The sequence below is a fragment of the Drosophila ficusphila genome, unplaced genomic scaffold, assembly GCF_018152265.1.
Source record: "Drosophila ficusphila isolate 14025-0441.05 unplaced genomic scaffold, ASM1815226v1 contig_198, whole genome shotgun sequence".
Classification (NCBI taxonomy): domain Eukaryota; kingdom Metazoa; phylum Arthropoda; class Insecta; order Diptera; family Drosophilidae; genus Drosophila; species Drosophila ficusphila.
Window position 1 is genome coordinate 13,973,904 of NW_025064092.1, and position 27,310 is coordinate 14,001,213.

At 49.6% G+C, this 27,310-nt stretch overlaps 4 protein-coding genes across 10 annotated transcripts; 1 reads left to right on the forward strand and 3 right to left on the reverse strand.

Annotated features, from left to right (window-relative positions):
- The first annotated feature begins 79 nt into the window (after nt 1-79).
- On the forward strand, nt 80-19,460 carry LOC108097141 (5-demethoxyubiquinone hydroxylase, mitochondrial). 6 transcript variants are annotated; one of them, XM_017199246.2, is made up of 8 exons: nt 1,814-3,304; nt 3,882-4,062; nt 4,190-4,406; nt 4,483-4,552; nt 4,609-11,173; nt 11,229-12,401; nt 12,472-13,136; nt 13,208-14,446. In XM_017199246.2, the coding sequence occupies exons 3-8, from the start codon at nt 4,231-4,233 to the stop codon at nt 14,441-14,443; spliced, it is 9,885 nt and encodes a 3,294-aa protein (XP_017054735.2). In that variant the 5' UTR covers nt 1,814-3,304; nt 3,882-4,062; nt 4,190-4,230; the 3' UTR covers nt 14,444-14,446. The 6 variants fall into 6 exon arrangements, with proteins under 6 accessions (XP_017054733.2, XP_017054737.1, XP_017054735.2 ...); XM_017199244.2 differs by lacking the exons at nt 1,814-3,304; nt 3,882-4,062 and adding an exon at nt 80-640; XM_017199245.2 differs by having other exon boundaries at nt 1,814-4,062; nt 4,140-4,406.
- On the reverse strand, nt 14,576-15,379 carry LOC108097143. Its single transcript, XM_017199250.2, has one exon. The coding sequence runs from the start codon at nt 15,213-15,215 to the stop codon at nt 14,763-14,765; it is 453 nt and encodes a 150-aa protein (XP_017054739.1). The 5' UTR covers nt 15,216-15,379; the 3' UTR covers nt 14,576-14,762.
- On the reverse strand, nt 15,491-17,419 carry LOC108097140. 2 transcript variants are annotated; one of them, XM_017199242.2, is made up of 4 exons: nt 17,175-17,419; nt 16,668-17,067; nt 15,883-16,612; nt 15,491-15,823 (listed from the first exon to the last, which is right to left on the reverse strand). In XM_017199242.2, exons 2-4 carry the CDS (start codon nt 17,056-17,058, stop codon nt 15,577-15,579), a joined length of 1,368 nt encoding a protein of 455 aa, XP_017054731.1. In that variant the 5' UTR covers nt 17,059-17,067; nt 17,175-17,419; the 3' UTR covers nt 15,491-15,576. The 2 variants fall into 2 exon arrangements, with proteins under 2 accessions (XP_017054731.1, XP_017054730.1); XM_017199241.2 differs by having other exon boundaries at nt 16,668-17,419.
- LOC108097138 (protein shifted) lies at nt 17,856-27,067 on the reverse strand. The gene is given in 9 exon segments (XM_017199240.2): nt 17,856-18,092; nt 18,157-18,354; nt 18,421-18,516; nt 19,476-19,664; nt 20,393-20,536; nt 20,609-20,866; nt 21,008-21,131; nt 21,134-21,447; nt 26,740-27,067. Coding segments are annotated over 8 exon segments (1,359 nt in total). The 5' UTR covers nt 21,437-21,447; nt 26,740-27,067; the 3' UTR covers nt 17,856-18,045.
- Between the last annotated feature and the right edge of the window lie 243 nt (nt 27,068-27,310).

Below are 27,310 nucleotides of genomic sequence, written 5' to 3' on the forward strand. Positions count from 1 at the left end.
AGCAATAAATGTACTTACAATGGCCATTTACGGGGTCGGCTGTTTCCGCATCTTTAAAGGCGAATGATAAACGTGCCATTGTCCGCTCTGGATTACCCTCCTTCATATTCTTTAGGTATGACCACGCCGAGCGGCCCTTCGAAATACCACCAGCCTTCAATTATCGATACCTATCGTAAAAGAAAAAAAATTCTCGAAATGTTATTATTTATTTATCATAGAACCCATTGCTTTTTAAATCGACTAGCAGTTGTGAAAAGTTAACGTGGAAGGCAGAAAGCGAAACGAAGTCACTTGTGCTCAGCAGTCTGTTCGAATAACAACTAACAAAATCTAAAACAAAAAAGCAAAGAGAATCAGCAGAATTTTGCGATATTCGCGACACACAACGATAGTTTTGGGCGAATTAACCACGGCGAATTTAATCCGTGTCGGTGTGAGCTCGTGCGTGTGCTGAAAGAGAGGAGCTCGGAACTGTATTAGTGCTCTCTTTCTCGCCGGTGATTAGTGTTCGCCGACACGGGAATTGTTTCGTCATTCCAGCCTCAACTTTTGAAGTGTTCGCATCATTGGCAATACATGGCCGAAGTGCAGGAAGGCGTCGCAGAAGAAAAGAAACAGCCAAAAAGGCACCACTTCGGTAAGTTAGCTATAACTTTACTATGCTATGCAGTTTAGTACCCTAAGCATTGTGTGTTCGAAAAACGGGAATTGCTGTACGGGCCAGTACAAATTGTCTTGCTCCCGAGTGTCTCGGTGTTCGTCGTGTTCATATAGGAAAGCTTTTACGGTGTGTGCGAGAGTGTGTCTGCATAAGTTTTCCGCAGAACTTATCGGGAAGAATTCATTCGCCCTAAACTTTTACATTCCGCGAATTATGTGATTGCAGGAAAGAAACATTTTGCCTATGGAAAGGTATTGTCCTTTTTCTGGATATATTTCTTGCGCGTACATCGATAGCCAGATTTACGTTATCGATAACTCAAGGGGACAAAAGGATGCTGCTATTTTCTTCCTTTCCTACGCAGCCATACATCCTCTTCCCGACCAATGGGAAGATCAAAACAATTAACATCTGGCATAACCCGATAAATGGAGTATTAACGCTTTTTGGAGTAATCGGATTTATGGCTTACTCGATAGGTAACCCTTTATATTGTAATAGTCTATTCATACTATTGTGATAGCTTATTAATACTATATGAGGTTACCTATTGAGTGAGTCAATGACTATCAAATCCTTTCAAAAAAGAGGATCACTCTTGGATCATCTGCTGAAAATCGAAAAATTGCGATTCTGTTTGGAGTGTCAAAGACTGAACTGATTGTCCGAGATTTATTTCCAGAACAACGGCTCTTGGTTATTTCTCTAGTGATGAACCGTCAACAATAGGCAACCCATATAAAAGAAAACAGAAAAATACCAACAACCCCACTATTGCCTATGAAAAACCAATGTAAAAATGAACTGAGTTAACCGAATACAGTAGAATCCGGTTATAGCGACATTCAATGCACCGGCGATTGTTCGTCGTTATACCCGAAAGACGCACTAACCAAAAGGAGCCAAACAAATTTTTTTTGTTTATTTAAAAACTAAAACTAACAGAGGAGTGAGAGTGTAAGAACCTTTTGTGTCGATCACTGATAAATACAGTAGAATCCGCTTATAGCGACTTCCAAGGGACCGACGAGTTTTCGTCGTTATACCCGGAAGACGCACTAAGCAGAAGGATTTAAATGTATAAGTCTGTCTGGGGACCAATCAAGCCAACGAGTTTTCGTCGCAATACCCGGACGGACACTATAAGCGGAGTCGTTATAACAGGATTCTACTGTACATAAATTTGGTGGCATTATTTCAGTGTATTTTTTTCGGCACGTCGCAATATCCGGTTGAATTGTGAAAAATTTCGTCGGTATGAGTGGTTTGTCGCCAAAAAAAACGTACTAAGCGGAGGTCCTTTCATATAAGTTTGTATGCCATCGAGTTTTCGTCACAAAACCCCGACGGACACTGTAAGCTGAGTCGTTATAACAGGATTCTACGGTATTTCCAAACCTAAATTAAACGACAAAATTTAGCAACGACCGGTCTAGCTTGTCAACTGGTCTAGAGATTCCATTAAATACTTTCTTGTGTTCATGCTTTATCACTGGCCTAATTCAGTTGACGGATATATCATAAAACCAGCTGTTCTATATGGCAAAATACCAAAAAAAAAGATGCCTGCCAGTATAAGTGGCAATGAAAAAACGTTTCAAAATTGTTAAAAGTTTGGAAATGGTGAAGTAAAAATCTGATTTTGAGCTTGGAAAACATATGCAATAAACACATACAATAATGCACACAACGCAAAAGTTATGCGGACAATGCATAAATTCGTTTAAAAAGATGACACGAGGATTGGAGCAGTAAGGAGCGCGACCGTTTACACGCAATGTAAATGGAATATTTATTTCAGCTCGATGAACCAATATTAAATTCTGCTTAGAACAAAGCAAAATTAAAACAAAAAAAGGAATAAGAAGGCTAATACATTGTGTTAGATAAAAAAAAAACAAATTAATTTTTTAATTTTCTAACACATTTATTCGTAATTATGTGTGTACAAATCGACGTCTGTAATTTTGTGGGTATAGTAGTCGTGAGTTTCGCAACATACGTCAGTACTTCGAGTCTTTCGAGCCAAGCAAAAAGGATTGTAAGTGGGTTTCGTAATGCAGTGAAAAGCAACCCACTGGTGGGTTGCGGGTAGATTTTGGGTGGGTTCTAATTGTCGTATAGATCTTGCAATCTTTCGTGTAGATGGGTCGCGGTCCCGACAAAATTTGGAAACACTGTTCTAGATACATATACGTATTACTGGTCAGAGCGATCAGACCAGACAATATATTTTTAATAATGTTTATTTTTGTCGTTGGATTTCTTTTATATTTGATCTAGCAAGTCTTTCCATAATAGAGACGTACGATGTCCAGATACACACATAAGTTTGACTGACCAAAGCCTTTGTTTAGTATGTCTCGAACTGCGTTAGAAATCACAGTTTAAGTGGCAAAATGTCAATGAAGAAAATCTATATTTTGATTTGCGTTTCTGATCGCAGATCTCTTTTTTTTTTTGTTTATTTGTAAAGGCAGCAACAGAAACATTGAAAATATCGATCGCCCAACGACACTAACACACCGACAGTTGACCATCGCAAGACGCACACTTTCGCATCTTGCGGCGAATTCACTTGGCCATAGTTCTGTGCAGTAATAGTCTCCGAAGTGCTCAGTTTGGGGAGTGTTTTGTTGGGTTCGTTGTTCTTTGTTTTTTTTTTTTTTTTTTTTTTTGCTTAAGTGAATCTTGGAGCATGTGCTCGTGAATAGAGATGAACAATGAGCGCCAATCGCACTACCGATAGCCTGATTTGCGAAAACTCAGCCCCTCTTAACTCTTAACGCTATATTTGCTAATTGTTTACTAGTGTGGTTCACGGTAAAAACGGCGTAAAAGAAAAATTCAGCTAGTGATGTGCCGATTAATGCAGTCGTATGGTATCGGATTATTGCAAATACGGTTACGCGGGTTCGAATTCGTAGTACCAAGCGCATCTTTATATTTTTTTTTTTTCAAAAAACACTGCTTTAATTTCACTTTCCGCCAACGGATTTCGAAGTTTAACAAAAAAAAACGCAACCTTTGCGTATTTCATATTATTTTGTGCTGTTTTTGGCGTGGACCGCAAAACTTAACAATTGCCCTATATTTAATCGGTAACACGATTAAGCGCGCTATGTAAATAACATTGTAACCTAACGACGAATGGTCCAAATTTTGTATGTATAAAAAAAATTAATTAAAAGCGATATGTTTATCCGTAACACATTAGAAAATATCGATTGTTATCGCAACCACCGCGTTCGGATTCGGCGCCACAGTTGTTGTTGTCATTCATTTTGACGACGCCGCGAACTTTACATGTGTGCTGCATTTAATTGAACTGTTTTATTAGTTAGGAAACAATGAGTAGTTTCCAGAAATAAAAATGGCATGCTAATATGTGCCACTTGGTGAGTGATGTGTTCTGCAGTGCTACAGGGCTCAACACAAATCGGCATTTACCCCTTATAATAACCCCAAATATTAGCAATGTTGCATATCTGGAGGAACTCTTGTAATAATCCAAACCCCCCACAGAGGAGTCAAATCCGGATCGTGCTAGCAGTGCCTGCAGAAGGATGGACGGAAGCGATGACGATGTGGTGGTGGTGAACTGCAAGTCCAAGGATGAGCGTCTGAAGGAGATACGCTCGTTTGTGCCCTTCATCAAGCGTGTGCAGATGAGCTACCAGCACAATCTTTCCAAGGTTCAGGCTAACCGACTTAAGGCACTTATAATTCTGCTGGATCGCGAGTAAGTCAAATGGACCCAGAAACCGACTACCCAGCCTGGTTATATCCAACATATGTCGTTCAATCTCCTGTTTCAGAATTGTATCCGAGAGCACGCAAGATAAAATTGAGCGTGTCATCGAGAAGCTAAAGACGAAGTTCGCGCCGGTAAGTCGAAAGTCTTGTGTGTTTTAGGATTATGGTCATTCATCTCGTAATCGTAGCTCTTGGATATCGAATCGAAGGACACGGAAGTCATCGAAATCAGCGACCATGAGCACAGAAGCGAAACCGGCTCGCCGAGCTCGTCCTGTCACTCGAGCTATTCCGTACAGCCGCCTGCCCAGAAGTCAGGAAAAGGAGAGGGTTCCAAGTCGAGCGGCTCTCTCCCCAGCTCATCAATGGCCGCCAAGCAAATGTCTACGCCACCAGAAGTACGGGAGCCGGGGCCCAGTAACACCGGCCCCACATCCTTGACCAATACTTTAGGCTCCTCGGCCAGCACAAAGACGCCTAACACCAAGCCATCCGATGAGCGGCGTAGGTCTGAATCGGAACCACCTGCCACAAGTGAAGTTCATGATGTAAATGTTGCAGCCATTTCACAGCCGAAATTCAAAAGGAAAGCTGAAACGGGGCCCAATATCCCGGCCAATCGCGGAGTGTTGGCTGCGATGCAAGAGGCGCGCATTGAGGAGAAGAAGCAGCGGGCCAACGCCCAGCAAACAATTTCACCGCCATCAACCAAAGATTCAGGTGGAGCAGTTCCGCCGGAGGCCAACTTCTCACGCCGAACCTATACACCCAGTCCTGTGGAAGCTGCTACATCGCCGCCGTTTTCACGTCGTTTGCCGGCGCAGCCGGAGACCGTAGACTCGCTGAATTTTGTGCGCAGAAGCTCGCCGCTCGTTGTAGCCGCTCCCTTGTTGGAGGTCTGCCAAAGTCATGCCGAAAAAGATGCCGGCAGCCCTTTGTTGCCAATGGCTTCACCGACTCAGGGTCCCGCAAATACGCTGGAGGAAGCTCGCAAGAAGCTGGCCGCCATGAGCGGAGGGACAGGTCAGGATACGCCGCCACTTGCTTCCAACATCAACGATCCGCGAGGAAAAAAGAAATCAAGCTTGCCCAAGCCCGTTGTTAATAATAACAACAATAACATCAGCTTGGCACCAGTGACGCCACCACCCGCTGTTCGCTCACCCTCGGCCACTGTTCGATCGCCCTCGGCCACTATTCGATCGCCCTCGGTCAGTATTCGATCGCCTTCGGTCACTATTCGATCGCCCTCGCCGACAATTCGTTCACCCTCGCCCATTCCGCCACCCCCGAGTATGAAGACTGGTACTTGGGCCCCATTTTCAAACATCCCCATGGAAACCGGCGGAGGTTTTAATGCTCAGCGTGCTCCTCTGCAGCACAACTTGGATCTGCCGGGAGATTCTCGATCCTATGACGCTAGTCACGATCCCAGACGCTTTAATAGCAATGAGTCTCGAGAACCGCGCGATCCTCGCATCTGGCCGAACAAGTCCGCACATTCGCGTCAGCAACGACAACAGCAAAAGCAGTTACCGCAACAGACTCAGATGCCGCCGTATTCCAGTGACCCGCGTCGTGCTCAAAGCATCTACCATGGTTACAAAGAGGCTGCCAATAGCAGGCAACCGTCAAATAATATTAACCAGAATGAAACAGTATCAAGAAATGCCTTCAGCAAGTTCACCTGGACAAGGACTCAAAACAATAATGGTCATAATGCCCGAGGCGGGTTCGCGGGTGGCACTCAGAAAGGTAGAGGAGGAATTTCAGGTGAATTCAATGGCTCGTCTAGCTTCAGAGGTGGATATGGTGGTGCTCCCAACATGCGGGGAGGTGGCACCCAGGGTTCCCGCTACGAGCGACCCAACGACGTGCCTCGCACGTACGGGGAGCACCGCAAGGCGAAGGCTGAGGCGGAGGTCAAAGCCAAAGAGGCGGAGACGAGGCGCAGATTGGAGGCGGAAATTCTGCGTCATCTGAATGCCGAGGATAGGCAGCGTAACCAGCTGCTGGCAGCTGAGAAGCAGCGAAAGCCGGAGGAAAGTACGGCCGCGGCACAAGCGTCGGTTACATCTGTGCCGGAATTGGACACCTCTTACCGCAACTGCGCTCTCAGTCCGTTGACCAAAAAGTTAGACTTTAGGATACCGAAGAAAACACCCCCGGCAGCAGCAGCAGCAGCAGCAGCACCCACAACACCCACGGCACCTAACCAAGTAAACGAGGATGTGGACAGCCTGGGATGTTCCTTAAACTTACCCCCAAGCAAATCCTGTGATGCCAAAAAGGATACAGATACGATTAAGAATACCGATAAACACTTAGATAAGGCTGGCAATAAGGACAAGGTGGAGAAGGGCAATGATAAGACGGAAAGCAGTGTAGACAAGTCCAATAAGCATCACAAAATGCAGGATAAGAAGAACAAACCCGGAAAGAAGGAAAAGAAGAGACTGGAAAAGGGAAACGAGCAGAAATCGGGAGCAGTTGAAAAGAGTCGTGAACCTTTGGACACGGAAAGCGTTATCAGCATCGGCAGCACGGAAAATACTGACAACCTGGAGAATGAACCTCCTGTTAGCGAGTCGAACTCTTCTCCCGTTCCAGAGTTAGTTTCGGGGACCACCGATAGTCAGCAAGCCCAGGCGCCAGCCGCTAAAGAGGTAGCGAGGAAACGCGGGACTCCCACGTCCGAGACCAATGAAGAAATTGGCTCAGGGAAGCCAGAAAACGTCAGCAAAGAAACGGAGCAAAACGATGAGGTTGAAAGCGATAAGGTCGTTGACGATGGAAAGCCTCCCACGCTGCCGAAAATGAAAATTGTTCTTGGTCGCAATGCCCACACTTTGATGGTGCGCAAGGATGAAGGCGCCCTGGAGAAGGAGCCAAAGGTAACGAAGCACAAGCTTGATATATTTAATGTGGCCCCACACGACGACGAGGAGGTGCCCGGACCGCCGCCTCACGTTCTGCATCGAATCATGCAGCGGCGTAACTCAATGGCTCCTACGGCCAGTAGGCCTTTGGTCGACAAAGCGGAGATCTCTACCAGTCTTCTGTACGAGGATCTGCAGGAGCAAAAGCGCAGGGCTCAGCAAGCCCGCAGTCTGGCACATATTTTTGAGAAAACCAGCGACAATTGCACTGTGTCTACGCAAAATATTATCACCGGCAAACGTCGCACTCGCGGACTGGAAGCCTCATTCAACGAGACGCAACTCAGCAGGAACTCTTTCGGTTTGGGCCAAATAAACCGATCGAAGCCAAGGAACTCTAAAGCCAAAACTCCTGCTACGAACGCCACGAGGCCTGCAGATGATTCTGTTACCGATGAAGCCATCGTCGTCCCCGCTCCCGGCCCAGGTCGTAAGCGCAGGAGGCAAACCATTTCCGTGGAAACACCGGACTCGCAGGTGCAGGCCAAGAAGGCTCGTGTCGAAAGTGGAGAAAATAAGGATAAAGTTAAGTCGGAAAAAAGCGTGGATGAGAATCCCTCTGATTCCGCTCCGATTTCCGTGATCCAGGCACCGCCCAAACCTCGCGCGAAACCGCGGAAAAAGCGCAATGAGCTGGACAAGCTTAACGAGGACATTGCGCAGATGTACTACGGCGAGGATGTGCTTCGGGCCACAGGACGGCGAGCCTGCACCCGGCGTTCCCGCACTCCCACGAAGCCGGGGTCCTCTGGCAAGCGCTCCCGCACTCCGTCGCCCAACCTTACTGCTGGCGACAGTATCTCCGGCGTCAGCCTTAGTCCTACTTTCATCCGAAACGTGGCGCGAAGAGGGAAACCGTTTACTCCCTCCGCCAGCGGCATCAATCGGTCCTGGGTAAAAGCAAAGGAGGAGAAGGCTTCGTCGCTAGCAACCAAGCACTGCCGGGTGAGGATAAGGAGATGCGCGCCCTTGGAAATGCTTATTAGGAAGCAGAAGGAGCAAAAGAGGCCTCAACCGAAAAAGGGCAACGCGAAGAAGACCGTTCGCAACATAAACCCCGAGTGGCACTCCACCTCGAAGGCTGTCATCAAGTGCGTCGTTTGCACGAAGCCGATCCGCCGGAGTCCGCTCTGTCACTACATGATGTTCCACGAGGAGCACTACGCCGCCCGTCTGCCGCCCGGCGTGCTCGACGAGCTACGAGCCGGTCGCGGCTGTCGTCCGGACTATTGGTTCTCTCAGCGCGGCATCCACACGTTCCACTACACGTGTCCGTTCTGCCAGAAGCCCCTGCTCCTCAGCCAGCTGGCCCTGGGCGAGCACCTGTCCTCCCACATGGGCGAGCCGCGCTACGAGTGCTCCCACTGCCATTATCCGCAGCACCGGATGGTAAGAATGCAGTCGCACGTTGCCGCCTGCGGACCGGGCGCCGAGCTTCTGAGCCATCCCAACAACGGTCGTATGCCGATCACGGTGCTGGTGTGCCATCTGTGCGAGTTTGTGCAGCAGAACCAGTCGAACATGCACCGGCATATGGTGGAGCAGCACGGCCTGACGGAAAAGGAGCTGGTCGAGGTCGAGCCGGAGAGGGTGGTGATCTGCAACACGACGGACGTGCCCCAAGAAGATTCCAACAAGGATTGCAAGGCCCTCGGGCGAGGAAAGCAGAATAGCCCCGCCAAGTCAGGTGCAAGTGCAGGCGCCAGGGGTCCCAGCCCCACCACCACGCCGCTTCCTCCGCCGGAAATAGAGCCCATTCTCGTAGTCAACGAGTGTCTGTTGTCCGACGTGGAGATGAACACAGAGCCGGCGGAAGTTGGCGACGAAGAACAGGCCTTGCAAAACGGGAGCATGATTGTGGACGAGAAACCTGTCATGCCGATCCGCGTGGATATCGTCGCAGATGTGGCGGAACCGGAGCCAACCGTACCACAAAACGAAGAAGATGAGGATGTAGACGTGGAGGCAGTGTCTCCGCCGCAGTCGCAACCTGTGCAGCCAACTACCCAGTTGGCCCAGGAGATTAGCCTGGCCGTGTTGGATGGGGACCTTCTCGATGGCATTGGCAGCGATGGTTCCGACGCTGAAATGGAAGACGAAGCACAAAGCCAAGCTGCGAAGGATTCGGTGGCGGTTGAGGCGGCAGTGAATGGCGATAGCGAGGGTGAAAACGTCGAGGAAGACGGTTTTTCTGATGATGCCAACGGTTACACTGATGATGACGACGACGCACTCACTGACGAGTGGGTGGATCTGGAGACGGCCCAGCGAAATTCCAAGCGCTCCAAGAGCATCTTCCACGTGTTTAGTCGGTTCTGCTCCCGCTTGCACAAGGGATCCCGACCTGGCAAACAAGTGGCCTCCAATACGAGCCAGAGCAGTGACGAAGGCAACGACGGGCCGGATCCCAGCGAGCTGATGCCCCGCATGCGGCCTCTAGAGCCTGAGCAGCCGGCGATGGAAAAGGGTCACTTTGGCCCTGATCCTGCTCCTGCAGCGGCTTCTTTAGTCCCCTCGCGTCCCAAGGCACCGCCTAAACGGGTGGAGAACGTCGCTTTTCGAAAGGCATCTTTGGATGGAGAGCTAAATAGTCAGGCTTCCTATTACTGCGTGCAGCCGGGCTGCACTTTCCTCTTTTCAAACGAACTGGAAGGCCTCGAGAATCACCTTGCGATAGACCACCCGCAGGTTCGCTGGAGCGGCAAATGCGCGCTCTGTCCGGGACTTAAAGCGATAAGCACGACGATGGGCAGCATATCGGAGGAATTGCGCCACATGAGAGACGAACACATGTTGGACAACCCCGCTCTGCCTCCACAACTGCCGGCGGGGGAAGTGCCCGGAATTGTTTTTCCGGAACCTCAACTAGAACCTCAACCAGAACCTCAACCAGAACCTCAACCAGAACCTCAACCAGAACTTCAACCAGAACGTCAACCAGAACCTCAACCAGAAGTTCAACCAGAACCTGAGCCTGCTCCCGCGCCCGTGCTTCCCAAGCTGCGGGTTCGTCGCTTCACTGGCGATCGTCTGGCAGAGCCGCCAGCTGAGCAGAGTACACCGGCAGCACAAGTGCCTCCCGCGGAAGAGCAGTTCAATACGCTGCTGAGGGAGATGCTGACAGCGGAGCCACGGCCGCCTACCCAGCAGGTGGACTTCCAAGCCGCCGGGTTGGGCGAATTTCTTTGTGCCAAGCCCAATTCTCCTCCAAAGGAGTCGGCTGTCGGGCAGCCCGTGATAATAAACTACCAGAGTGGCTTGGGGCTGTCCATCAGCCAGGTCTACAGTGCTGCACTGACTCCAGTGCCGGTGCCATCAGAGGTCGAAGAAGCTTCGCAGCCTCAACTGCCGACTGCTCCTGCGAACCAGGAGGAGGGCCGCAACCGCTTTCGCTGCATGGCCCCCAACTGCCTCTTTTCTGCTCACAAGGTCATGTTCGTTCGGGAGCACATGAAGTTCCACAGCTTCGGCTTCTCCAACTCCGAATACCTGTCTTGTGCCTACTGCTCCCACGTGGCCGTCGACGTTGAAGACTACCTGCACCACGGAGTCTTCATCCACGACTTGGCACCGCGATCCGATCTGGAGACCGCAACCGAGCCGCCCTCCGTTACCCAGCAAATTCGGGACATGCTCAATCAGCGAGGCACTGCGGTAAACAACCGCCTTCCAACTGAGAGCCTGGCTGACCAGCAGCCCGTGGGCAATGTGGCTGCAGCACCAGCATCGGAAAGTGGGATGGCAGCCGCTTCAAATAGTCAGGTTTCCGTGTCTGCAGTTATCACGGAGCTGCTCGGACCCACGGGATACAGTGGTAAGTAAACTGCACATTTACATTTTGCGAGTTATGGAATTAACCCCTTCTTTAGAGGACAAGCTGTACGCCTGCCCCCAAAAGGGCTGCATTGTGCGACTCACGGATGAGCAGTTTGTGAACCATCTGCGCTACCACATCCGCAGCACCCTCAAGCGGGACAGCGATCAGGTGAAGTGCAAATACTGCCACCGTTGGATGCTTCCGCCGGCACTGCGGACCCACCTGCAGCAGGCCCACGCCCGCCACACCATCTTCTGCGGCCTGTGCTTGGCCACAGCGGTCAACAAGCGCCTCATACTGTACCATATGAGCACCGTGCACCGCGAGGAGTTCGAGGCGGTCAACCGGCAGCTGCAGTTACTACAGCTGCGGCTGAAGCCCGACGCCTCGGAGAGGCTTCAGCTGCTTCCGAAGACGGAGAAGGCGTGCTCTGTGGCGACAGTCAAGCAGACGTTTGGCGCGCAGGACATGCATGAGTTCCAGCGGAAGCTTTTCGAGGAGCTCGAACTGCGACGTCAGGGCAAAAAGAAGTTCTTCCGATGGTCCGAGGTTCTCCTTCTGCCCCGCGAGCCCGCCTTTCAACAGGCCCTTCACTGTGCGGAGTGCCCCTTCACCTCCACGGTGCGCAACACCCTGCGGATGCATCTCTGCCAGCATGGGGAGTACGATATTCGCAAGGCCTACGAAATGGAGGAGTCCCCTACAGTGCCAGCAGGACAGGAAGCAGCAGGCTCCGCAGACTCGGCAACTGAGAATCAGCGGGATTCCGGGAAGGCAAGTGCTTCCAATCAGGGTTCCCAGTCGCAGACACAGCAACCGGATCCCCTGGAGCCGGGTCAGCACGTGCCCCACCCACCGCCGTTTAAATATGTGCCCTCGAAAGATCGCTACCGCTGCGCCTTCGTGAGATGCGGCCTGCTGCTTTCATCGCAGTCAACGCTGCGCCAGCATATGAACGCGGAGCACAAATACTCGGATACCGTTAGCTGCCCGCACTGCAAGCAACGGTCTTGGAGCCAGGCTGGCGTAGAGAAGTATCTGACCCATTTGCTGACGCACAAACGGCACACCTTTGAGTGCGGCGGCGGCTGCCTCTTGCACCAGAGTAAGCGCAGCGACATTGAGCGTCATATCATCGACCGTCACTGGCAACAAAATGTGGACGTGGTGGTACATCGCCATGATGACACCGATGGGTCAACAGCCGCCCGCTGGCTGAAGACGCGTAAGTGTGGGATACTTAAATTTTTCCGTCGCACAGCCGTCTCATGTGTATCTCCTTTCCTTCTATGTAGCCAAGCTGACGCGCCACGTCAATATCAAGTTCACTTGCAACATCTGCCTCCAGTGCTTCCCGACTGAAAATGAAATGATACACCATACGACTGCTTCTCACGGACGGGTCTTCCATTACTACTGTCCTTACTGTCCCTTTGGCGCCCCGGAAGCTACTGTGATCATCGATCACATCTTGGCCGCGCATCCGGGCCTACGCGTGCAGCCGTTTCAGGTGTTCTCGCGCAAGAGCAAGCAAACCATCGGCTTCTACTGTTGCGTGTGCAACTTTTCGGCCAACAACCCAAATGGGATCATGGCACACTGCGAAAAAAACCATAATACGCGCTTCCAGTGGCAATGTCCCCACTGTGCCTTTGGGCACTTTGCAGAGCGGAACGTGAAGAAGCACATTCAGGAAACGCATCCGCAGCTAAACGGGCTGGCGGGGATGATGTATGACCGCGTGGCCAACGAAATGCCCGACAACATCAGTTGGGAAGTGGGCCAACCTATAGAAGATGAGCCTGTGGCAGAGGAGCAGGAGCATCAGCAGCAGGGCGAGCAGCAACGGGATCAGCAGCCTAAACAGGGCCATCCACCAGCAGAGCAGTTAACGGAGGTGGTGGACCTGCTATGCTCGGACGACGAGTCGCAAGACCCCGGTGTAGCTCAAGTTGATCCGGTAAGTAGAGCAGCAGTGAGTGCAATGCCCCGATTACGGACTTGCTCATTATCATCATTATTCATCCGCAGAAAATCATGGAATTCGCTTGCACGCACTGCGACATGACGTTCAGCAACTTGGAGGACCTGCGCACCCAGCACTGGGCACTCAACCATCCGGACCAGCCATTTTACTTCCGCGTTCAGCCCCAGCTCCTCTGTTCAATCTGCAAGAAATTTAGAGGCAATGCGAAGGCGTTGCGCGACGAGCACCTGTTCAAGGTGCACACGATCCGAAACGTTATAGCCGCGGACGTTCGGCAGCCAGGGGAGTGTGCCTATTGCGACTACCGATACACCGGCTGGGCTGATCTGGCGCTCCACATCAGTGGAATGGGCCACATGCCCAACGACCTTAAGTACGTGACGGATGCAGAACTAAACTCCCTGCAGGAGCTGAGTGCCTGCAGAAACGGCGGGGCCAAAACCGAGTACTACCAGTGCGATCTGTGCACCGTGCTCATGCCCACGAAGGTGGCGATTGCCCAGCACGGCCGCGTGGAGCACAACAAGCCCGGCGAGCGCTTTTGCTTTCGGCAGCTGACAGTGCCCGTCATCTACCACTGCTTTTACTGCATGTTCACCTCGTCCGACGAGCTGACCACGCTGCGGCATATGTTGGACCACTACACCCGCTTCCTGACCTGCCAGTTTTGCCAACGCCACCAGCCGGGAGGCTTCGACGAGTACATCCAGCACTGCTACACCTTTCACCGTCACGACGTGCACCGCTTTCGTGATGTGCACACGTACAGCGACCTGAGGAAGTTTCTCATGCAGGTGCACTACCAGTTCCAGAACGGTCTGCTCGTCACGAAGAGCAGCCTGCGCTACACACGGTTCAAAGATGAATCATTGATGATCAAGTTGGACGAGGAGCTGATGGCCAAGGCCCAGCGCCCGCCAATCCCCCGGCTGCACATCAGACTCAAGTCGACGGGTGTGCAGGGGCGCAATGTGGTGGAGGCTCAGGTCCAGGAAACTCCTACGTTGGTGCGGATCGCTAAGCGGCGCAAGACACTGAATCCGGACGAGCTGCTCCGCATATCCAGGCAGGAGGAGCGAATGCAACAGCAGGAATCGCCTCAAGCCAATAAAATAATCAGAGTGGCCAACTGGGCCTCTGCGCTTGACGACACCCCCTCAACTTCGGCTGCTCCTGGCACCTCGAGTTATTTTGCGGTAGCAGCTTCGCACAACCTGCACCGCCTCCAAAAACGGCGCAATAGCTCTGCGGTCCGCCCCGGACCCCAAAGCTACGACTAGGACTAAAACCACACCATTATTACCAATACATTTAATGCCATTGCATCCGATTGCAGTCAAGGTTAAATTACTCGTTTAGTGTATTTGTGCTAGTTCCAAACTATTTAAGCATTGAAAAACTTTTTTTTTTACTCAATTATGATACTATGTTTACTACATTTGTAAGACCAGAAGGAGCAAAGAGCATAAAAAGTAAAGCGCACTAGTAAGGGAGTAAGAGGAGGAGACAAATTTGGAAACTATGAAATTACGTCGGCATAGATTGATTAAACTAAACTATCGTTTTAGAAGTGCTCAAAAAAAAAGAGTTGTTACTTTTTTAGCAGGCACCATTGTGCAGGTACTGAAAGACGGGCACCGATTGTCCCTGACCCCGACTTCTGAGAACGCTGGCGCAGCGCACTTGGTTGTGGAACTCGCAGGGCGTAGCGAAAGTCACCTGCCGGCCATTGCGTAGGACGCAGACGGGACGATAGTACCGCGGGCAACTGTACTCGCAGCTCTCCTCGTCTTCGTCCAAATTGGAGGCATTAGCTTGGGCAAGTAGATCGTCATCATCCTCCTCATCTTCATCTTGATCTTGATCGTCATCATCATCAGCGTCCAAATTATCGTCATTATTCAGCACTCTGGAGTACTGATAGCCACCGGAATCCCCATTACCGTGATTATCCCGCCAGCTCCACTCCACAGTGGTGTGCTCTGTTTGCACCTGCACTGCTGCGCACTGATGGACTAGGGCCACAAGCAGGACCACAAAGATGCCGCGCATGTTACTTCCGTTTACAGTGCTTGACTGTATTCCCGGCGCCCCGTAGCCCAGCTACTTAAATAGACAATTGTGTCACCAATTCCCAGCGACGACAGTTGTTCAAATAGTTTCCGCACTTCGGGTGTTTTTTTTGATGTGACGCCACATATCACAATTGATAGAGCTGCCAAATAATTTAAATATTCAAAGTGAATGAAGGCCACCAGCAGTTAGGTGGTTTACTGTCGTTTCGAAGTGGAAGTCAATGCCTAGTTGGGTCTCATAAGAAACAGATATTGGGACTGTAATAGTCGGACTATTTAATGTGCCGTACTCGTTTATATAAACTATTTGCTCTGCGTGTACTATTTAAAGTCGGTATCTATATATCGTCCATGTAGCCATGTTCGTAGGCGTGGCGCACAGCCTTGAAGACCTCCTCGTTGGCCACGTCACCGCCAATATCCAAAGATAGTCGATAAAAGGCCTGACCATGCATGTCTGTATCGAAGAGCCGGGTCAACTCGGCGCAATCGGTTTCGTTGCCGAGAATACAAGGCATGAAATGCATGACGACCATAACCCCGTAAAAGGCGTATCGCTTAAAGTGCGACTCGAAGCGTTCAAAGCTGTGGGTACAATCGAGATTCAAGTCATAGTTACTGAGGAAAAATTATAGAAAACCTACCTGTAATCCGCCAGGAGCTGTTCCACCCGCTCGTCGCTCAGCTTATCCCGGTTGGCATGTAGCAGCTGCTCCAGCATTTCGATCATGTGCTTGTGGTACCTGTTGAGCAGATCCGCGAAGATCTCCTCCCTTCCTTCGGAGGGCGTGTTCATGTACATAAAGAAGCTTAGGTCAATGGCCGTTGTGCTGAGGCGCAGCTCCTGGAAATCTATGGTCTTGATGCCATCCACCTGGCCGTTGTCGCTGTGGTGGAAGAGCACGTTGTTGCGATTGTAGTCGCCATGCAGGAGCGTGACAAAATGGTTATCCGGCTGGTCTTCCGATAAGGATGTGGTGCGAATCCTCTCGAGCAAATGCGTGGGATTAGCGAAGTACTTTACGCGCAGCCGCTCAATAGCGGCGGCGAAGCCAGCATCGGAATCCCCCAGGAGCTGCTCTTTTCGCCGATCGTAAAATTCGTAGAAGCGATCGAACGCTACTCGGTAGCTCACATCAAATCCGGCCTTGCCCGAGCTCGAGACAAACGACATGTCCACCACGCCCGATTTAAGACGGGCATAAACCTCCGGTTGCAGTATCCGTGTGGCATAGCCGATAGCATGGAAAGGACCCACCAGTCCCACCATGGCCTCTAGTTGATCTCGCCGGAGGGTTAAACGGGGACCTAACTGATACCCATCGCCCTTGAGATGCTTCAGTGCCAGCACAGATTCCTGACCCCCACCCAAGCCTGCGGGTGTAATTAAGGATTAGATTCATCAGTGTACTCCACCACTTGTACGCACCGTCAACCTTCCCGAACTTGGCAAAGTAGCAGCGCGGCACCCAGTTGGCCACCATTTCGCTGGACAGGTTACTCATCCGCAGCAGGTTCTCGTAGGCGGGCAGGATCTCGGCGTAGGCGAAGACCTCGTTACGGAACTGGATGTACGAGTTGCTCTGCTCGCGGAACTCCTCGGTTCCCTTCATAAACTTAACCAGGACGACCTCCGTACGTTTGCGATCGCCGATCGTGAGATCCAAATGCACGGTAAAAAGGGCGGACATAAATCCGTCCAGCCCATTGGCAGATTCCACTCGGTGGCCCTTCAGGGACACGCCCGGTCCAAAGAACTTTAAAAGTTCTTGCAACAAGTGGCGTTCAATGTAGTCCAACTGTTCCTGCTGCGTTGACATGTTGTTGATCTAGCAAATGAAGGGTTGCAATTGCGTTTCATTGTCGCTTTCCAATGCCGCTCGTCGACCTCCCCCCATCCCAAGACACACCCACGAAGTGTAACTATCCCACTCACCAACCAGTTGCTGTGATTAATATGATCTCAGCGAGGCTGTTTGGAGGTCTTATATAGTGGGACGTCAATATAACACCACCCCCACCCATCGTGGGGTGGCAGGCAAAGGTGATCTTGGTGAAATTAATCAAGAGACACGTAAGCCAACTGCCTCGAAAATCCACAGGAACAATTAAAGGCTTTGGGTCTGTGATTTGAATTTCTGGCCAAGCACAGCTGATATGCGTGACTATCAAACCATCGACTACTGATCCGACAGGGCTGCAAAATTGAAAAAGCAGCAATTCGATTATTGGTTTACTCGTTATATTGTTATATCATAGAAACTACATCAATAAAAAACAATGTGGGGTTTTGACCACTTTTCTGCCATTCTACTTTTCACAAAAATACATAAAATAGAACATAATAATATCAAGACACTCAAAAAATAAACAAAAAAATTGAATTCTGAATTGGTTGCATACTGTTGCTTGACGTGACTTACGACCGTGAATCGTGATCGTTCCAGTGACCGATAGCCGGCTCGCCGAGGTTGTCCAGCCCTGGTGTGCGCATAATAAACAGAAGTTTTTGTGGCTCGACTTGCTGAATTGTTTTTTATTGTTACTCTGTTTTTATTTAAATGGGTAAGTGGATCGTGTTGCCGTAAGCTTTAAAACCCTGGATAAAACAAGCCCGTCAACTTTTAGATTTTGTTTTATTAAAAATGTTAAATTACAAAAAAATTTATCACAATTAGAATTATTTTCGTTTCATCCTTTTTCGCTGTTGTTGTAGTGCTGATTTTGTTTATAGAAAAGTGTTTAGGTTTAATGAATATTACAATAGCTCATATGCGCCGCAAACCCTCGGGGATGACACGATTTGCCTAGAACTTAAAGTCGTTTGAGTTTCGGTGCGCATGTCGTCGCTTGCCTGGAGGGAAAATGCCGGGGAGTCATCAGAATATATCCGTATAAGGAGTGGGATTTTCACTTACGACCGTTGCAGTGGCGACCGTAGAAACCCGGATGGCACTTGCAGTGCTTGTGGGAGAGGCAAGTTCCATTGCGGCACTTGCAGATGGAGCGCTGCTTGCGCCCGATCTCGCAGTGGTCTCCCCGTAAGCCATTGGGGCAACGACACAGGTTGTTCCCGATGCACCGTCCCTCGTTCTTGCAGGGGATGACGCACTTGGCTGTGGGGAAGAGCGCGGTCAGCGCTTTTTAGTTCCTGAACAAACGCTGGCCTACTTGCTACTCACAATATTCACAGCGTAGGCCGTAGTAACCCTTGGAGCACTGGCACTTGTCCTTCTGTATGCACTTGCCCCCGTTCAAGCACTTGTCCTTGCAAATACCTTTGAAGCATAGGAAGATTAGTGTGTACTCGTCTCTTATCTGCTTCTGCTTGCTACTTAATTTGGCTTCGACACTGTTCTTCCCGCCCGAGTTTCCCAAGTCACAACTAACCGTACCCCTTCTACTTTACAGCCGGAATGCTGAAAGGAGTCCTCTGCAGAACAGAGCCCCGTCTCCTCTCCATGCGCTGCCTCAGCTCAACAGGAGGAGGGTCATCCACAAGCGAAGGAGGCAGCCCAGCAGCTCATCAACTGCGTCCACGTCCAAATGCCCTCACAGACGAGATCATACGCGTCGATCATGCCGGTGAATTGGGCGCAGACCGCATCTACGCCGGTCAGATGGCCATTCTCGGCAACGGACCGCTTGGCAAGACTATCGGACACATGTGGGAGCAGGAGAAGAACCACCGCAAGCAGTTCGAGCAGCTCATTCAGCAGCATCGCGTGCGGCCGACGATCATGACGCCGCTGTGGAACGTGGCCGGGTTTGTGCTGGGCGCCGGAACCGCTTTGATGGGCGAAAAGGCGGCGATGGCTTGCACGGTGGCCGTGGAAACGGTTATAGTGGAGCACTACAATGACCAACTACGCCAAATTATGGAGGCCCCGAACCCGGACAAAGTATGAAGCTCAGTGCTTAGCCACCTTGTACATTTACTACGAGTGTGTAATGATTTTGCAGGAGCTGCTGGCGACGATCACCAAATTCCGGGACGAGGAACAGGAGCACCACGACACGGGCATCGACCATGGGGCCGAGCAGGCGCCCTTTTACCAGGCAATGACCGAGGTGATCAAGTTCGGTTGCAAGACCGCGATTGCAATTTCGAAGAAGATCTGAGCGGACTGGACAGTAGTGCCCCCTGTATATATATGTCTAAATTACCTGTTCCCGCTCAACGTGTTAAGCATACAAAAATATAGCGAAATATTGAAGAAGAGATGTGCGTACTCACCACCTTCGCACTGGGTGCCCTGGTAGCCCTCCGGACAGGTGCAGACGGACGGAGCCGTGCAGTTGCCGCCGTTGAGGCACTGCGGGAAGCAGAAGGCCGTCTCGCAGTATTGGCCCGTGTAGCCCACGTTGCACTTGCAGATGTGATGCTCGTTGCAGTAGCCGTTCTTGCCGCACTTCAAGCTGCATTCTGGATCGGGAGCTTAAGTTTTTTTAGTTTAGTTCAATCGTTCGCAGGTCACGTGGCATTAACACACACTTAACACTCAGTCACATCTTGACTCTCAGTGAACGGAGCACATCGGAACCACAAAGAGGGGAAAAAACGGAGTGGACAGTGGACAGTGGACAGATACATAGATCGATGGATACAGATAGATACAAAAGCGGTTGGTTGGGGAGCGGATCGAATCGATGGGGCTATCGTTAATGTGTTATCCCAAACGCTACTGAAGTTCTCAAGTTGAAGTTTTCAATTGGCAAGTTAATTTGGAATAATCAAGTTCGGAATACATAAAAATGCAAAGGCGCTGGATAAATGTTATCTTCTTTTAAGGAATTTATGTGACAAAAATAATCTGATTAAAGCTCTGACTTTTCGCTCGAATTGTATTTTACCCAGTCAGTATCCGCGTTCCCGGCTGATGATTGCTTTTAAGGTATTCGGAGTCGAGTCAGGGGAAAAGAAAAAGCTGGGCGTGAAAAGCGACTACATGGCGGGGGGGGAATGGAGTTTGGATGAGCGGGGACGGCATGCAGGACTGGAGCTCAAGGAGCTGATGGGAGGAGTGTGCACAACATGTAGATGCTAAATTCCAAATACTATCGACTAGATAAAAGCATTGCTTGATATATCATATACACTACCTTGCAAAGTTGTTAGTGAAGTAGGGTTGGAAGCGTCTATATCATACACACCTCTGTGGGCGCATTCCTTTTTGAAGTTGAGGCGAATGGGTGTGCCTGAGAGCGGCTTGTTGTGGCGCGTCTGGATCTTCAGGCCGACGTTGAAGGACGCGGTGCCGGAGCTGTTGCCGGTGCAGGGCAGGAAGATGCTGAAATCTGGCTTGGGATGAGGCTCGATTGCCGCGATCGCTGCTCAATGGCTGCTGCAGTAGCTGCAGTAGTACTCACTCTTCTGCTCCTGCGGAATGCGGCCGCTCTTGCGGATGGAGAGCGTCGGCGCCTTCAGGATGCTCTCGTCCATCGTCTGCAGGCGGTCAAAGTCGTAGAAGTACTTGCGACGCCCCGACTTCCACGTAAAGTTCACGTAGTTCACCTCGGACGGGATCACCAGGAAGTTGTACAGCGTGGTATCGCGCAGATCGTTGGTCACCCTGCTGTTGTGGATGGCGTAGAGGCGTTCCGAGTAACCCTCTGGGAAGTAGAGCGCTGAGGAGCAGAGGAATTGGCTACTATTAGTGCAGATCTCTCTGTAGGTGTGAACTACATTGCGTTTACCCCTCAAAAGAATTTCAATTTGATTTGCAATTAAAGAGGGCACTTTCGGTGGCTTTTTCCCGACCCACTTACCAGTGAGCATCTTGAGCTGCTGCTCGTTGATCCACAGCGAGATGCCGCTCTCCTCGTTGCGGTTGTGCCGGTTGCCACCGCCTCCTCCGCCGCCTCCGCCTCCGACGCCAGCACCGCCCCCTCCGGCGCCCGCGCCGCCGCCCCCTGCTGTTTCTTCCGCTGACCTCGCCGCGGAACGAAGACGCTGTCCTGGTCCGCAAAGTTGTCCAGGCCATCGCTGTTGGCATCGTTGTTGCCGTGGCTCTCCTCCGAGCTGGACGCGCCGGAGTCCGATTTTCTGTTACTGTTGTTGCTGTTGTTGTTGTTATTGTTATTGTTATTCCGATTGTGGTGCTGACGACACTCGAGCTGGCCGATGCAGAGGAGCGTGTGCACGATCAGCACCAGATAGATCCACTTGACCACGCAACCAATGCCCTGATGTGTCATTTTTCCCCCAGCTGCCAAAGCAAACAGAAACGGGAATCGAAATTAAAAATAAACGAATAAACGAATCAACGATGGTTGCGGCTCTTAGCCGAGCCAGCCTCTTGACACACTGGCTCCCTAGCTGCCCATCTCCCCCAGAACCCCCAGATATCGGATCGGATGTCTGATTGCTTATTGCCGGCCACTGATTGCCAATCGCAAGCCCATCCAGTTTGTTTATCTTTAGCCATATTTGCAGACCCTCGATCTATTTGCGATTCGGTTTCGCTGCCTTCGCCGCTGGCATTATCTATTTGCCAGAGGGTTTTCGAGTGGGCGAGGTGTTATGCCTTCAGTTTTCCAGAAATAGTTTTTTAAATCATTTCAATATCGTTGGGTGGGGAATTTGTCAAAGCTTAACTGAAGGCACAAGGCAAATGGGTTTAGTGGAATATAGAATATACATAGTTGCTGATAAATAATATACAGATAATCGATATAGCTTGATTTCTACTTTATAAGTCTTTTATAAGTCTTATTAGCCAAAATCTGAGATGAAAAGGGACGATGCCAGCACCAAAAGAAGTGTCCCCATTCCGATGCGGTGCATCCCCTGCCCTCGGCGAAGTCCCCCAACTTCGGCTCGGCCAGATTGAAGCGGTAAAGGGCAGTCTTTCGGAAGGTGGATGGACGAGGTGGATGGAGGGGGAGAGGCAGAGGCAGAGGCAGAGAGCAAGTTGTTAGCACTTTGCCTGGTGTGAAGTTACCCAAGTCAACGAGGGCCAGCCCAGTCCGCAAACCCTTGTTACACGCCAGACCGGACAGCCAGAAGCCAGACGTTTAACACGGCCAACAAGTGAGCGGACATTGGACAACGGACGACGGACAACGGACAACGGACAAGAGGTGGACTGCCATCCAGTGCTGACCGTTTACTTCTCCCATTTGGCTTTCGTAGCTACTCCAGCGGGCTGCAACTCGCAGCTCAGTGCGGTGAGTGCGGTTTTAACACCAATGAAACACTTTTCAGCAAACCCATTTTTTTAGAAAGTTGAAAAGGGGTTGCATCGTAAAAAATTAAAAAAATCGACCAGAAAGTAAAAAGTTAACTAGTGATAACCAATGTATGTATTTCTGTTTTGTAACCCAATTATAATAGGTCATGGCTGTGGCGAAGAACACACAGAACAGGCCTGCTGCCAGTTTGGGACAGTTTGGGACATCTTATGATATTTTGGGACAAGTAAGAACTTCAAAGATTAAGACCCTACTATGGCTTTCTGTTCGCCTGGTACTTCAATATGCGTTTGGTCCAAAAAATTTGGGTTAGGCTGATTGATTGCAATTGGAACTCTTAGATTTCAAATACCAGTAGTAGTTAAAAAACAACATTTGGGAGAAATCAAGTCGATATGATCAAAAACAATGGCATGATATTTTTTTCCCTTTATATTTTTGATCTCGTCTATGGAAGCTATCCGATATAGTCACCCGATCTGGCCCGTTCCGACTTAGCGACTGAGAGCGCTGGGAAAAGTCCACTTTTTAGTGAAGCCAATTTTCAGAAAATCGGGAAGAGTTTATATCATAAAAATTTTAAATAATCGACCCAAATATAAAAATTGAATAATGATGCAGCTTGTTAGGGAATCAAACCACAAACTCATGGAATTAAAATCGGACAGTAATCAAAAAAGGAATGGGCAGTCAGCTTTTTTGCCCCCAAACACCTGTCAGCACTGCAGACTGGACAGCCGATCGATGGAGCGCTGTCTGTCCATCACGAATGAATGGGTTGCTTCGAGATCCAGGGACAGGGCAAACGGCAAACGGCGATGATGGGCCAGAAAACAAGTTAAGCTGTCTTAATGAGATCAAACATGGCGATTATGAAGAATTACTTGGAGATAATGACATCGGCCAGCGCGACTTAAAAGACTCGAAGATTCTCCTCGAGGCTGTGGAAGAGGAGAGCTTGGAGATCAGCAGGGCTCGGATTCCTCTGGAAAATAGCATGGGAACGGCTTTCGTTAAGTGATCCGATTGCTACTTCTGGACTCCCAGTGCTCCCACGTATATCCGACTCGTAATTCGTAATTGAATCAGTGGTCTGAGGGTCGTTGGCGGAAGTATTGCTTTTGGCAGGGAACAACGTAATACGACTGTTGAACGTTAAGAGAAAGTGTCAAAGGGCACTTAGATTGGCGCTGAATCGGGATGAAAACATTCACGATTTGTTTTGAAATTATTTATAATTCGTGCTAGCTAATGGGTCGACCGATAAGCGGGCACATGACGATGGCCATAGTCGGCCCCGGCGCATAGATAATCCCATTCACGGTCAATCTGGGTTCCAATCTGAGTGCCATCAGTCCGATCGTCGCAATTGACAGCCAAATCATAGGTGTACCGTAAAGCTCAGCCATAGAAATGATTTAATACGGCGACTTTAATTAGGACTCAACCATTATGAAGTTGGGACTTGCCCAAATAGCAGGGGCGGACGCAGGGGGGGTGTTTGGGGGGTCCGGACCCCCCCCCAAAATCGCAGACTTTTTCAAATTCCCTTACAGCACACGGCCTTTCAACCATATAAACTACAAATTTTTTTGACCGGACCCCCCCCAAACGAAAAAATTTTTCGACCGGACCCCCCAAAATTTTTTTCTGCGTCCGCCCCTGCCAAATAGCGTATACATATACGAGTATATCTGTTTTAAATATCTATAGAAATGTGGGGATCCCATGAGGATCTTGTCTCCCCGTCCGAAGAGAATCAGGTGCACAAAGGAAGGAGGCGAAGGGGCGAGGATCGGTCGTCTGGCAGGGCAACATTATTATTAAACTCCATATCAGGTCGATGGAATGAAGATGAGCCCATGTCTCGATGTTGCTGCTGTCGTCAACGATATAATTGCTTCAGCTCGGGGAAAAGGGACAGATTAACATTTTAGCGTGAAACTGGCGACAAGACAACCGGCGAAGAAGAAGAAGAAGAAGAGGGAGCAGCAGCAGCAGAAGCAGCAGCAGCAGCAGCAGTAGCAATCGAAGTAGGAACGGCGGCAACAACAATTTGTTAGCTCTTTACGATTATTGCCTTTCTCACACCTTATTACCAAGAAAATAAAGAAGCAGCATCCACAGGGCAGCAACAAATACAACAAATACGCGACGATGAGACGTGAAAATAAAAATAATAAAAAAAAAAAAACAGGCACACACAACACACAGGGCACAACAAAAGGCAACTTGGCCGAGAACAAGAAGCTGCTTCTTGAGAGTGGACGGGCTGGACGGACTGGACTGCTGGAGTGGAGTGGCGTGAAGTGGAGTGGACTGGCAGTGGGCCTGGAAGTGAGACTGGAAACGAGTGGGGGCGGAGGAGAGAGACTGGAAATCGCACACTCACAGCCATAAACGGTGCACTGCAGGTGCAAGCGAGAGGCAAGAGGTTAAAAAAAATCCCTACCAAAAATTGATATACATGCATTGAGAAAAATAATGTGTAAGAAATCTCTTAAGTTCACTTCCCAAAGCATACCTACTTTAAAAATATTTTTTTAGTGATTTAAAACCTTTGTAAATATTTAAAACTAGACGATTTAATATTATTCCAATATTAATACGATTTATAGTATTTTAAATGAAATTTATACTTCTCGGGGCAGCATTTGAATGATGCCCAGTGCTTAACAGCAACAACAAGTGGCACTTGTTTGCTTGATAAAACAACAGTCGCACGCACACACACGCAGCCATAACAACACCTTGGCCAAATAAAGTGGGCAAAACGGCTACAGTCGACAACTGGATACTCCACACCTCTGTAACCTTGGCCGATAAATCTCCTTGCGAGCACAGGACAGCACTATTTACACCGAAAAAGTTCAAGCAACCGAATGTTGGATGCATGAATGAGCACTGAATAGCAGGAGATCGAAGATGCGAACGATACCTACATTTCCGTTGTAGGTTTTTCTCTCTGCAGGTTGGCAGGTTGTGACACCTGACCTAGAGGGTGATGGGTTAGCCGTGCTTCCATACCCTGGCGCAACCCATTAATCCTGGCTGCTACTTCTACTAATGATAACGATCACCAATTGAGTGACAGAAGAGGGTGTGGGATGCGCAGGAGGAGGGGGAGGAAGAAGAGGAGAAGGAGAAGGAGAAACAAAAGGAGGAGTTGGAGTTGGAGATGGAGATGGAGAAGGAGAAGGCGGAGAGCCAGACAACAGGCGGATAACAACGCCTGTCTCCAAGTGGGCTCAAGTGCTGCAGGAGGAGAAGAAGTGGCAGCAAGGGGCCGACCGAGAGAAGCGACAAACAGACTGGCAGCGAGACACGCAGGCTGCCGGGCAACCGGCAGCAGCAGCAACAGCAGCAGCAGCAGAAGCAGCAGCAGCAGCAGCAGCAGCAGCAGCAGCAGAGCCAAAAGCAGAAGCTACTTGAGAGCCACAGAATTGCGATTCCGATGAGGCGATCGTGTGTCTATATGCAAGCTGAAGAGCCTGGCAAACGCGCAGTCGCACAGCGACCATTCCACTCCATTACCAGTTCGCAGATCGCCGCTTCCAGCATCCAGCATCCAACCTCCAACATGCAGCAGCAGCAGCTCGCAGGAGCTGGCAATCAAATGGCCAACGTTGGACAATGACTTTCACGCCTTTCGAGCGCGCCAAAATGAACAAGTCAAGTAGAGGCGACCACAGCGCACTCCAGATACTCTATCCGCCATCTGTATTGTACGGACTCTTAAACAAAAAATTGGGCATACATGATCCAATCTATTCAATACAATTTTTTCAAATTTGCCACCTCTTATCAAAATTGACAAAATCCGCACAGTTACGCATAGATACTTAAGACCGACCGGATCTGTAGTTGAATTTCAAACGTTTCAATTTGAGTTTTTGGGGTACTTCAGAAAACAAGTTTTTAGAGAAATGATACCAGCTTTCTTGTTGATATTTTTGCTGATGCTCCTATCGACCGACAACACTCTTTTTTCCGTGCACTTTTCTCCCAGACGCCTCCCGTTTTCAATTTCAATTTCAATTTCCGTTACGATCGATCAGCACTTAGGCATTCAAACTGAACTTCAAGTTGACAGCGCAGGGGGAGGGATATTAATTTAAATTGAACGGACAATCGCCCCATTGATATGGCGAAAATGCAAGTCTTCCGCCTATTTGGGTTTAGTTAGTTCTTATCAATAAATAACGCTTGTGCGCGATAAACTCTAGATGTCTGGATGGCAATATTCAAAACAATCACGAAACGTTTAAATCACGGGTTTGTTCCAGTTTGAAATTTGAACACTTTACCTACTCGTTGGCTGTCGCCGGGCAGTAGTAGGACCACTTAGATTGGCAGTTGACTTGGTTGACAAATAAAGGCAAAAAAAAGGCCCGATTGGGCTCCGAAAAAAAACACTTTTGCCAAATTTCTTGAGCCTTGAAGTTTTCACAAATTCCGTCACGTCGAATTTTTTTCCCAGGGACGAACGCGAAAAAGTATCAATTTATGGGACTTTTTCAATATTTTGTCTACCGGCGATATTTTTTTCAAACTGATTTTGAACGAAGCAAAACAACTTTACAAGTCCCGCACAGTTTCGGGAGCGACCGTCGCGCTGCAGCTCCTAAGCTGATCTGGACAGCCCCAACAAAAACCGGAGGCCGCTGCGATCGAATCCCAGTGATGCCAACTGTTTAGTTAGACAAAACGCCCTAAGAAAGGCAAACTAATAAACTGCAAGCCCATTTTGTATGAACTTACTTCAATTCTTTATCAATGTAAGACTGCAAATATGAGATATAATTATGTATAAATTGCCTATTTTATTTTATTTGATAAGTTGAATGTGGCGTAAAAATAGTCAAATAGGCAACACTC

Bases quoted from the DNA above. Each gene is read 5' to 3' on its own strand.
- LOC108097141 (XM_017199244.2), top strand. From the start codon at position 580: ATGGCCGAAGTGCAGGAAGGCGTCGCAGAAGAAAAGAAACAGCCAAAA. The intron at 4,407-4,482 runs GTAAGTCAAATG...CTCCTGTTTCAG, and splicing joins ATAATTCTGCTGGATCGCGA to AATTGTATCCGAGAGCACGC. The intron at 12,402-12,471 runs GTAAGTGTGGGA...CCTTCTATGTAG, and splicing joins CGCCCGCTGGCTGAAGACGC to CCAAGCTGACGCGCCACGTC.
- LOC108097143 (XM_017199250.2), bottom strand. From the start codon at position 15,215: ATGCGCGGCATCTTTGTGGTCCTGCTTGTGGCCCTAGTCCATCAGTGC.
- LOC108097140 (XM_017199242.2), bottom strand. From the start codon at position 17,058: ATGTCAACGCAGCAGGAACAGTTGGACTACATTGAACGCCACTTGTTG. The intron at 16,613-16,667 runs GTGCGTACAAGT...TTACACCCGCAG, and splicing joins CAAGTTCGGGAAGGTTGACG to GCTTGGGTGGGGGTCAGGAA. The intron at 15,824-15,882 runs GTAGGTTTTCTA...TTGTACCCACAG, and splicing joins CAGCTCCTGGCGGATTACAG to CTTTGAACGCTTCGAGTCGC.